The sequence below is a fragment of the Paramormyrops kingsleyae genome, chromosome 6 (assembly GCF_048594095.1).
Source record: "Paramormyrops kingsleyae isolate MSU_618 chromosome 6, PKINGS_0.4, whole genome shotgun sequence".
In the NCBI taxonomy this organism is placed as follows: Eukaryota; Metazoa; Chordata; class Actinopteri; order Osteoglossiformes; family Mormyridae; genus Paramormyrops; species Paramormyrops kingsleyae.
In genome coordinates, this window is record NC_132802.1 from 13,476,587 (window position 1) to 13,489,119 (window position 12,533).

General features: G+C 41.8%; 1 protein-coding gene across 1 annotated transcript; it reads left to right on the forward strand.

Moving 5' to 3' along the window:
* The first annotated feature begins 4,426 nt into the window (after positions 1–4,426).
* Positions 4,427–10,187, forward strand: zpld1a (zona pellucida-like domain containing 1a). The gene is given in 10 exon segments (XM_023835214.2): positions 4,427–4,532; positions 4,819–5,039; positions 5,659–5,840; positions 6,040–6,112; positions 6,394–6,491; positions 7,383–7,463; positions 7,582–7,753; positions 8,037–8,139; positions 8,769–8,813; positions 9,282–10,187. Coding segments are annotated over 10 exon segments (1,257 nt in total). The 3' UTR covers positions 9,458–10,187.
* The last annotated feature ends 2,346 nt before the right edge of the window (positions 10,188–12,533 follow it).

Genomic DNA, 12,533 nt, shown 5'->3' on the forward strand with positions numbered 1-12,533 from the left:
GTTTTTATGATTGTATTCCCTTACCAAAGCATTGGTTATAACGTAATATTAATCATAGCACCAAAGTTTTCAGCAGTAATGGTCTATGAGTTTATTTAAGTTTTATGTGATGTTATGATGGCTTGAAATTTCTTTATCTGTTGTTGATGTGGGTTTCCTACAGGAATTCTGGTTTCTGTGTCACTGTCCAATGACATACATATGTGTGAATGTCTATTTATGTCAATGTATTCTGGTTAATTGGGACACTCAGCTTTCTTTGCTTAAACACTTATTAAAAATTGATGCACAGATGGATGAAGCGGCAGGCAATAGTGCTTCTTCACTCATAGCACCTCAGTAGGAACAGAAAGCAGCTGAGAAGTGCAAGTATCACACAAATCCCATTGCACGCTTGCATTTTGTCTCCAGGAACTGGCTGCCGGGTCACGATGAACTGGTACTGGATAAGTGGCTATGTGAAAATGTAGGGATGATTGGATGCTTAGACAAAAATCAAGAGATAAAATTTCACACAATAGTACAGAAGCAAAGTGCCATTTCACTCAGCAAGTGATTGGGTTTCGCTATTTAATTAGAGATATTTTTCTGGAAGGTTTAATAGACTTTTATTAGTCTCAGAGAAAGCATGATCATATCATATCTATTTTAATTGATGGATTATCCTATTTACTAACTGAAATGAGGTAATTGTCACTGTCCCTATCTGGGTCATTTGTTTATACGATGACATCGTAAACAGGACACCGTTCTCTCGTTTTGACCCACGTACTATTTTAGTCGCTGGTGACAAAAAAAGCATTAATGTCATGCACAAAAAAAGTGAACCAAAACTAATTGCACCATCTTTCCATTCAGACAAAAGATGTGGAGGAGGTGCAGTTTTATTTCCTGCAGTTCTACACCATGCTTGTCCAGGTTATAATACAGTTTCATGACTCACATTTAGGAGTTACGCAAGACTTCCTACAGGTATATCTTGATTCACTCTTGAGGCACTTGGTGAAGTTAAACCCTAACCTTTCCTTTTCCTTTATATGATTTACCTCCTGATGTTCGTAGATGTTATGAAGAAATGGTGTACACAGCCCAAAAAGCTAATTTCCTTCAACCCCTTCATGCATCAGTTTAAGATCTTGGATTATATGAGTGTCATCTATTGATTTTTTTTTGTCTGACATCAAACACACTTTTGTGTGATCGGCGCTGGAGATCTTTGGGTTAATCTTTTAGTCATAAGTTAAAAGTATGTGCACTGCTCTCTCTTCTTTGCAAAATTCTTCTGGCTCTCCTGAAAGCAGAACGAAGTCAAGGCAGACAGTCTTGGGTTATCGAGATGATGAAAACCACCCAGGGGCCTTTGGCTTGAATGACAGTCCTTGTTTGTTCCCGCTCCATAACTTGAGATTGTTTCCAGCTGATAAGGATTTGAACTGACTGGTATATGGAGAAATACAGTCATGAAATAGGAAAGAACCACGTGAGCTGGACCCATTCACATGGAGATAGCTATCAGGCTTGCTGAACTGCCACACAATATGTTCTCCTCAGCTTTAACCAGTAGCTTCTCAGGGCTCGTTTGTTTGAGGCCATCTAAGCTCTGGTTTACAATCGTGACACTTTTAAGCAGTCTGTACAAATGGACCCAGGAGTTCTGTAGGGGTCTGGAAAGGAACAGGGGCATTTTTCTGAGCTCTGACCTTCATAACAATCTCTCCGTACTTTACAACTTAGATAATATGGCACAATTGCCTTTGCTGAAGAGATTAACTTGAAGAACTTGAGTATACAGTAGGGCAAATATGTCAATATGGCCTTTAAAAAGTACACTACAAATTTTTAAACAACGTTCTTCTTTTTTGCTGTCCAACGTCATGGTGTCTCCATCCCAGATCGGGAGGGCAGAGGGACTCGTGTAACCCAAAGGAGACGGATACATGCCTCGGCTTGTGCTGAGCCAGCGAAGATTTGACAAATGAAGGGGCAGGAGACAGAGGAGCCAGGAGACAGAGGAGGCCATCGCTGGTCTGCTGGCACGTTGACTGCGTGAGTACGTTCTAGAGCCAAATGATGGTGGCCATTGTGGCTCACTGGCTTTGGATTTGAGAAAAAATGCCTTCTTTAAACATCATCTTCATCATGTGTCTATATAAATAATATATTTTGTTGATAATCATTCACATACAAAATTTGGAGTTAATATATGATAGCTGGGGGTAAAGTTATACGTCTTTGTTTGTAAAGAATTTAATATTAAAGGTATTAGTTATATCTTAAGATGGTGCATTTTAGGATAATAATCATCCATCCATCCTTTCATCCATCCACCCATCCATCCATCCATCCACCCACCCCCCATGCATATCCAGTAGATATATCCATTGGTGTCTTTCAGTTTCATTTTATAATATTTTTATTGATTTATGTGGTTCTATGTTGTGAATATGATTTTAGAAGGTTTTTTTGATAATAAAACAGCCCTTTATTAGTCCCATGAAAACTGATGCATCCAAACATCAATACAATGAATTGACCAGAAAGGCTAACCAGTTTTACCTCTGATCATATTATGCATAAAGATCTTAAATGTTCCTTGTATTTCCAGGAACCTCATACTTGTCCCTCTTGCTGTGACACACCGTAGGGGCTGTCAGCTGACAGGGAGGTTATGGCGGGTCCCGGCGTGTATGATACGCGCTGTGGAGTGAAGATGCTTCTCCGCAACACGTCCCAGTAAAAGGGGGGGTTGGGGAGGTTCTGATGAAGCCATCGGACACAAAGCACCAAAAGGGCGCCCAGATGGCCCCACCACCCACGAGAGGAGAAAGGGCACCTCAGTCAACGGCTTGGACCGCTCCAGACGCTGATGAAAAGATAGCCCCCCCCCCCCCGGGCCAGAATGGACCTCATGGAGAGCCCCAACGTTTGTGCTGACAGAGGAAGATCAAGCAGCCGGGATCTGAGTGGGAACCTTGAAAACACGCTCAGGTTTCGGGGCCCGTGAAAAGATTAGTACAATACATTCAGGTTTGATGGACTTTCCCATGTCTGCCCCCCCCAGCAACACAGCCCTTTTTGTTGATGCGTTCAAATAATGAATCTCTATGTGGCCCCCCCCCTCGCCAAAGTGGGGGGAGGGGGGGGCACGTTCCTAGTGCTTTCTCTGGGACGCGGTGCTGACCATTTGATGGCTTGCGACGCTCCGGAGCACATGGAGTACCGCTGACTCGTCGTCTCTCGAAGGGACCAGGGTAAGTGGAACAGCTGCCCAGTGTCTGGGGGCAACACAGCAGCCTGGCGGCAATTTAATGGTGGGCGAGGCCTGTCCTCCTCGTCCCGGCACCTTATATGCTTATCTGATGGTGAGGAGGGCATCTGCAAATAATGTGGCTATTGGGTGTCTGACCGTGGGCCATCTGATGACCAGTTTACTTTTAAATAAATACCAGCTGTTACTGGTGATGTTGGTGATTTTCATAGGGGAGGGAGAAGGATGTTGGATTTTGCTGGGAATTTCCATCTCCAGAGATGGTTGAGTTCTATGGTGATTAACTTGATCATGTAATAGGTGAAACAGGAGAAGTATGAAACAAAAGAAAATGGGAATATCTGTGAGAAGTTGATGTGTTCGTCTCAGTGTCTGAACCTCCACAAAGATAAGATCTTTGTGATAAGCCAAGGACACATCCCAATGTTTTTTTTTTCCAGAAAACTCTGTCTTTGTTTAGACCTAGCAAACCTTATGGGGTCATATGGAAAAACAATCAGTCCATGTTGAAGGTCATAAAGTGTGGAGACAACTGGACACGTGTGAGGGAGAAAAGCAGCATGCAAAATATGTAAAAGGAGTGTAACAATGTATTGGTAAGAATAAATGATGAAAACTACATGATTTCCCACAAGGATTAAAAAAACAAAAGGGCAAACAGACAAATGCCAGGCTGTCTGCAAAAAGAGGCTCGTTTTTGTGGTTATGAAGCAGGAAGTTGAGGATGGAATTAATATTTCAGCCAAACAAATCTCGTCCATGTGTTGTTCCTGTTCTCAAACAGACTTGCAGAGCAGAGACGTATGGGCACGGATCTGCAAATTAATTATACATATGTTCCCTCAGATTCCCTCAGAGGAGAATGTAGAAAAGCACTCCTAACAAATTCAGAGGGATGCCTGAATTTTTGTGCACGTTCTGGCTCTGTAGAGCAGATGTAAATATCAGTCTGAAATAAAAATGAGATCTAACTTTTCAATAGATTCCGGGTAATGTTGCTCATAATTCAGAGTAGCTGGAAGTATGTTAGTTATCTACTCACCTCATATTTACATAGACATTTTGAAGTTTGCTGTGCACAGCTTGTCCAGACAGTGAATCTGTTTTTTTTTTTGACGGGTGAGATGATTAACGATTTAATTTGTTCCAGGTGCTGAAATGGAACGAACATGTTTGGTTCTTGTGCTTATGAGTAAGGCTCTCTCAGTCACGGCACAGTTCAATGGGTACAACTGTGATGCGAACTACCACAGCAGATTTCCTGGTGAGAAAGACAACACACTGACTTTATTTGCACCTCTGTACATTTATTCGTTTATCAACATGGAGAAATGCTCAATTTGACATGTGAAATATCACCATTTTCATGCTTGGGAGGCCACACGGAAAAGTCAACAGGAAAAGTGACAGTATTAATTTAACTCTAAGAATGTTAAGTGATGCCCTGTGCGTTTTTGCTAATTTCCTGCTAATTGATGTGTAACATGTTCAAGTGGTGCCACTATATCTGTCGGTGAGAATTTAACAAGAGTGCTGTCCACACAACGCAGCGGAGCGGGACATCAGTGTGTACTGCGGGGTGCAAACCATCACCCTTAAGATCAACTTCTGCCCTGTGCTGTTCTCTGGCTACACGGACATCGACCTGGCCCTCAACGGTCGCCACGGCGATGCCCACTGCCGAGGCTTCATCAACAACAACACCTTCCCCACAGTGGTGCTCTTTAGCATCAGCCTGAGCACGCTGGAGTCCTGCGGAAACTCCCTGGTGGTGAGGTTTCATGCACACACACACACACACACACACACAAACACACACAAAGACCTGTACTCATATCTTTATGGGGCCCTTCCGTAATCATTTCTATGTCCCCACAATGTATTGTATATCTGACCCCCCTCCCTCCCACCCACACACACACACACACACACACACACCAGCCTCATGTTCAGAAGAACCCACACACCAGCACACTTCAGCTACATTTACAACAAAAGTGCGGTTCAGTGCATGCATTGCTGGAAACTCCAAAATGAACAAGCCCTATTGGTTTGAATCTAAAGTAAATGCAACAGATTGTTTAGTGTTTTGATGTTGTCTGGAACTTTCTGCAAGGGCAAAATAGAGGAAAATCTTTAGCACTATTAGCTCGGGGCTCCTTTCAAGAGTGATGAATGATGAGGCGGCTCTAAGCTGGGTTTGGGTAAATTGGGCTGCGTATAATTAGCGGATTGGGGCGAGGGATTAGCGTGACGCCGGTGCATTAGTGTAATGGCGCGTGAGATGCTATCGGGAGCAGGTCTGCGCTATGGCGGGATTTCAGGTTAATCGGGGAGTGTGTCACAGGATGGAGGAGCCACGGTTCATCCATGATGTATCCCTGCTGCAGGTAACCACAGCGCATGGGGCCAACGCCTACGGGAACCTCTCCCTGGTGCAGATCGGGAACATATCGGGCTACATCGACACCCCAGACCCACCCACCATTATTAGCTACCTGCCTGGGCTGTTGTACAAATTCAGCTGTAGCTATCCTCTCGAGTACCTGGTCAACAATACTCAGCTCGCGTCGTGAGTTTTTCACCGTATCTGGCCACAATGTCTTCACGTACTCCTCACAGAAAGGATCTGCTCTTTTTCTAAGACTCTAAAAACTGCATCATTTCATAATCAATACCCTCCCAAATGAAGATAATTTTTCAGTCCTGTTGCGGATTTCTACCCAATAAAATGTATTAAGAGGTCTGTAACTCCTGTTTTTCTTGTTAAGGTCAGCTGCAGCAATATCTGTTAAGGACAGCAACGGCACGTTTATAAGCACCTTGAGTTTATTACTTTACAACGTAAGTAAACAAATCAGTTCGTCTGCATGAAAATAAATCACACAACCACATGCTTCTAACATCTGTTGATTCATTTCTTTTTACACAAAATACATGCCAATTCAAAGCATTTTTATTGCTAATTAAAGTAAAACTTGTTTGAATTGCATAGACAGCACAATAGTCTAATGTAGACAAGTTATATGGTTAGATTTGCTTCTAAAAATGTCATTTAAATTGAGAAAATTATGTCAATAGAAAAATGAGGATGTATTTGCTGAATATGTGTCTGTTTTTTGAAGGACTCCACCTACACGCAGCATCTGGCCATCCCTATGGCCGGGCTGACGTTAAAGACACGAGTATTCGCAGCCGTGAAGGCCACCAATCTGGATAGAAGGTAAAGGACCGTTCCCATTTGGGATTCACTTATTAATGCTTCACACAGAGTGCTTTGTAAGAAGGCAAAGCCAAGTTAAATGAGCGAAGTGTTTGTAATTGCGATGCTGCGGCGTCATTAGGACATTGGCGCACCGCAGACAGGACCGTCCCCATAATATAAATCTCTGTCACCACGCTGCGGCTTTGTCACCGCTAATTAATCGCATTAGCTAATGATGCGTGATGCTCATCCGTGCCTTGGGTTGTTTTTCTTTTCTTTTTTTTTTTTTCTTTTCCTTCACTTACTGATGACTGGGCACTTCTAGTGATGTGGAGGCTGAGCAGTGGCAGCACACATACTGCAAAATAACCCACCATAAAGCAATTCATTTAAAGTAAATAGATAACTAGCCGAAGCCTGATCTGATCGATGCCTTTCAGTCGCACGAGTTAATTACCCCCGGTGCAGGGGGGTTCAAGTTTGCTCCAACAGACTTCACTATAACAGTAGGCAGTACGGCATAATGAGGCTCACAGGACATATATCACAGCACTGCGTTCTTAAAGCAGAGCGCTGTGCTGCTGTGTAAAAGAAGCAGGGCTACCAACTCCCACACATCATACTTACGCTTTCAGACTCCACCGCTCACGCCAGAAATCTCTCTGTATTATTCCATTATAAACCTAAAATTAGCTACATCAAAACCGTTGGGGTTGTTTGCAAGCCTCATAGATTATTTGTAGGGTAATTAAACTGTTACATACAGGTAACTTGAAAATTGAATTGAAAATCTCATGCCAGTCAGCTGACCAAAGTTGGCAACCCTGAGAAATGTTCCCTAATTCTCTGTATTACATACATATTCTGCTATATGCTGACAGTCCCAGGTCCGTCATTGTTTCTCCATAGGTGGAATGTACTGATGGATTACTGTTACACAACTCCGTCTGGGAACCCCAACGACGAGCTGCGCTACGACCTTTTCTTTAGGTAAACCTCTCGGAGCAACTGAAGAATCAGTCTTTATTATCAATAGAATAATTTCCCAGCAGTGTGCATGCGGGCGTGCCCCCCCGAGTCACAACCGTGTCCTTCGTCCCGGCCGCAGCTGTGACAAGGACCCCCAGACGACCGTCTTTGAGAACGGAAAGAGCCAGATGGGCCGCTTCTCCTTTGAGGTGTTCCGCTTCGTCAAGCACAAGAACCAGAAGATGTCCACAGTGTTCCTGCACTGTGTCACCAAGCTGTGCCGCGTCGATGACTGTGCGCTTCTCATGCCGGTGAGGTGACTGATCGCACAATGTGTGTGTAATACACCTCTATGCACACTCAGTCTCCTTAAATGTATGTGTATTTCATATATAATATATAATTTCCTGCTTGGAATGCATGAAATATCTATCTATAAATGGGTGTTGAGTTTTATAGCAATATTACAAGCCTATTTTCTTTGTATTATTTATATGACAGCTATATAACACAGTGCCCTTTGATAATATTCAGATCTTTCATCATTCAAAGACACATAAAAGAAATCCATAACTTTATGCCTTTCCCTCCCAGATCTGTGGAAGCAGAAAGAAAAGGGACGTGTCAGATAAAAAGGAATCGAGCTCCGCCTCTGAGAAGGCGGTCATAACGGCCGGGCCCATCATCACTCGCAGTGGTAGGGCCTCACTGCCCGCCCCTTGTCGCCACGCTGCCTCTGTTCCCATCCGTCTCATCTGCTCTTAAAGACTAGCCCTCTGAATCCCATGGGGCATTTTATTTTCTCATGGTCTTGCAGTAGTCACTCACATTGCCCTCGATGTAACAGACCATTGTAATAATCAAATGCAACTGATAAGCTTTGCAGTGGCACTAAAGGATAAGCGCAACCGATAAGCTTTGCAGTGGCACTAAAGGATAAGCGCAACCGATAAGCTTTGCAGTGGCACTAAAGGATAAGCGCAACCGATAAGCTTTGCAGTGGCACTAAAGTATAAGCGCAACCGATAAGCTTTGCAGTGGCACTAAAGGATAAGCGCAACCGATAAGCTTTGCAGTGGCACTAAAGGATAAGCGCAACCGATAAGCTTTGCAGTGGCACTAAAGGATAAGCTTAACTCTGACTTAAACACAGGTGTCACGTTTTGAAGTTTGTCTCATCCTAGAGATGAAGCTCAGCCTGGCATAAGTAGGCATGCCACTGGGTGAATTTCCTCACCGTTAAGCTGTATTGTGTTACACCAGGGACACTATGAAATCTTTGTACTAAAATATTTTCTGTAATGACCTGTTTTTTACACTTTGCAGATGAAACTCCAATGAATAATTCTCAGATGGGTAAGCCTTGACATTGTTTCAACATTTTGAAACTGCTATACCAATCTTTGGGGTACAGTAACCTCCTTATAAGTGATTTTGTTGGGGAAAAAAGTGAGATGAGGCCAGTGGTTCTTATCTGATGCTGGGTCTAATAGTCAAGGTTTAGTATAATTAAAGGAAATACAATTTCCAGTGAGAAATAATGTCTTATGCATTCCACAAACCCAATCATTATTACCTAATTACTGGCAGAACAGGCTTGAGAGCTGTAATCTGCCTCAAATGGACAAAGTACCAAACAGCTAAATGTAAAAACAAAATACAATTAAACATTAAATAGTCAACACAGTAGAATTGTCAATGAGGAATAATGCCACATGCCTCATACAGAAGCCATATTAAGTCAGAATGGTTATGATGTGGTCTGAGATGGTCCTGAGCACATGCATGTCATGGGCTGAGCCTTCACCTTTGACCTCGCCTTCTGACTGTGCATTTCAGTGCAACTGAATGGCCCGGACCTCCAGATGAACTCGCTGACCAGTGCCCTGATCTCTGGGGTCATTGTCTTGGGTGCTGTGAGCCTGTGCTTCTTCATATTCTCGCTCGTGATGTTCAGGAGCAAGAGGGCCAGCTCTGCCGGGCTGTCTGGTGTCCGGAACCCCACCTTCAACTGATGCTGCCCCGTTTTGCTCCAAGGAGAAGTGTTTTGGAGGGATTCGATAATACACACGGGAAGCTGTTACAGTAGACCTCAGATGCACAACTCTAATCATCGAAGGGAATTCTCATAAGTAATAATAATTCATCCTCATAATCATTTCAAAGTGCTTTTGTCATATTCAAAGTGATTTAAAATGTTTTTGGGGATGGTAACTAACCTCAACCATTAGTAGTACTCTACTGGACTCCCATTTTGTGCTCCAGTGCTCACTACAGTTCAGAGTATGAAATGTAACAGCCAGGAGTACATTTGGGGAGCAATTAGAACCATTTTTATAAGGCCAGATTGAGAATTTGTGAACTGGGGTTAACATTTCCACTCTTTCATTGACTGGCGCAGGATATTTAATGATGACAAGGAACCAACATCTCATCTGAAGCACACAGAAAGCTTCGAAATATAGGGTGACCTTTGCCTCCATTGCAACATCTGTTTTATCTGGTTCTTAGTGAAGAAATCCTGCTTCTGGTCCACGAGAACCAGCAGTAGTCACGTAAAAAGGAAACCAGACATGGGTACCTGGCAGATTGGAGTTCATGCCTAGCGATTAGTTCCCATTTTAAATGTAAAAATATCCAGTGAGGTTAGTTGCTGTCTCACTAAATGGAAGAATCAGGTGCCAGTCGAGGGAAAGTCAGGACGCCCTTGGGCCTTTTGGCGATAGAGTTGTGGATCCCTGAAATAGACAAGATTGTGCGCTTGTGCCACAGGCAGATCTAATGTTGAATGTTGTTAGGTGTTTACTGTATGTCTGTTTTGGTTTTGTTTATGTCCAAGGGCTATTGCTTTGTACTGGTGTTTTTTTTGTTTTTTTTTTAACGCTGATATCCTAAACTGACCCAGATCAGCACGTAGGATGTACCTTCGATTCAATACCTCAGTTTTTTCTACTTAACGTTGCAGGGAGCAGGATCACTTGCATCACCGTACCCGTTCGATGTATGTCTGGCATCATTTTCATGGTAACGTATCGGTACTTCGTAACATGATCAGAGATGAGCACTGTATTAAGGAAATACTGTGAGAGACTCAAAGAAATAATACAGTTACACATACATGCAGTTATTGGAACTAAATGAAAAACGCCAAAACAGCAGCCCACTGTCAAAATAGACAAGTGTTTTACAGTCATAGAAAGGATGGGAGACCAAAAATAGCTAAACTATTATAGGTAATATTTAATACTCATTATTATTGTTTATATGATTAGCTTTTAAACCTCTAAAATCCTAATCACTGTAACCTAAGTACATAATTTAAAAAAATTGACAATGCATTATGACACATTTATTTTGAATTACACAAATCAATGCATATCCAGTCTATTGTAATAATATTGTTGTATTTTGTAAAGCAGCTGTAATTATTTTACTAACTACTAACTGTTGGGGGATAAATGTAATTTGAATTTAATGTATTCTATGAGCCCAGTGTGTTTAAGCAATAAGTCATTCATGCTATAATAATTTGACTAGTATACTTTGTGAACATTCTGTAATTACAGACTTCTGTATATTTAGTTATTGCACATATACACAAGAATTGCACTAGAGAGTAATGTGCATCTTTTGCAGTATTTCGAAATAGAAAGTTTAATAACATTTATTTTTTCTTTGAAGAATCCTTTTCTGACACTAGCTGAATATTGCGTTTCTGCTTGATCAGGCTCAGATATTCACTTATGAATCGTTTATGATACGGCCAACAAACCTAATATTAAATAATTGGATTGCAAGCAGGGTAACATTCACTTGTGTGTTTTTGCCGTTTTTTTTTTAATTATGTGTCCTTGACTTCTCAGTTAAAGAGTGAAGATTCTTTGTTTGCCTTTTGTATATCTGTACATAGGAATTCTTATTTGCACCATCCAGTCAGTGACATATAACATTCAGCAGGATTCGACAGCACAAAACAAAACAAAGGCACTCAAACATCAGAGAAGACATATAGCTACAGTAGGTGCTGTAGATGTATGTGTTTATGGAATAAATAGACAATAGAAGGAATGACTGAAACAAGGTATAGCTTAATAATAAATAAATAAATATCAGTATAATATAGTAAACAGTATGGTAAACACTGGTTGACCCAGCAATGCTATGAGTTATTTTAATATAGGTTAAATGAAATGGTAAAGTGCAATGTGGAAAGTGTCACTCTGTCCAGTAAAGTGAATTGTGCATCTTTAGTGTATTGTTAATTACCTTGTCAAGGATTGGCATCCCATCCAGGGTGACCTCAGCCTTGTGGCCTGTGTTGCCTGGAATAGGCTCCAGGCCACTATCACTGCATGGCCACCCATACAGCAGTTAATCTATGCAATTCTGAGCCTTAATAGCAAAGTAATAGCCTGAGTCTTGGTCTGCTATGTGGGATGTTGTTTAATAGCAATACTAAATTAAATCATTAGATACGTGATGAGATCATGCCAATAGGTTCTGGAAGCTTTAGATTCTGCAAATCTTTGTTTATGTTTGAAACAAATTGAAATGAAGGCTTTTGGAGAGGTTTGTTACTGGTGGAGGAAAAAGAAAAGCTTCTTTAGAATGTGATGGGCAGGGTGGACCTCCAGAACAAAAAAGGCAGAATTCTACGTCATTTCTATTGAAGTTCTACAGTAAGGACATGACACATGATGCGACCATCGTGATACACCCAAGATAATTTCTGCTCATCCAGCTGTAACATATACTTTATCCTAGAGTCAATTCCTTTGTATCCTCTACGTCAGGCTCCCGATAGCTCTTTTAAGTCGTATCAGGCACCATAACAGGATATGATTGATGGACATGTTGAATAGCACCTCTGATAATAACGTGTTTTAGCCATCGCATGACAATTAGCTATTTCCTTTATGATCTTACACGCATGTATATTTGAGAATTGTGGCTTTGGTGAATTTCATTCAGAATGACCTTGAATTTAAGGCGGCACTAACATAACTACATGAAAATGGCAGAGAATTTTCCGGACGTAAAATATGTGAGTGTTGTTATCCTGGTACATAGCACTCTTCCTTTTTCTGTATT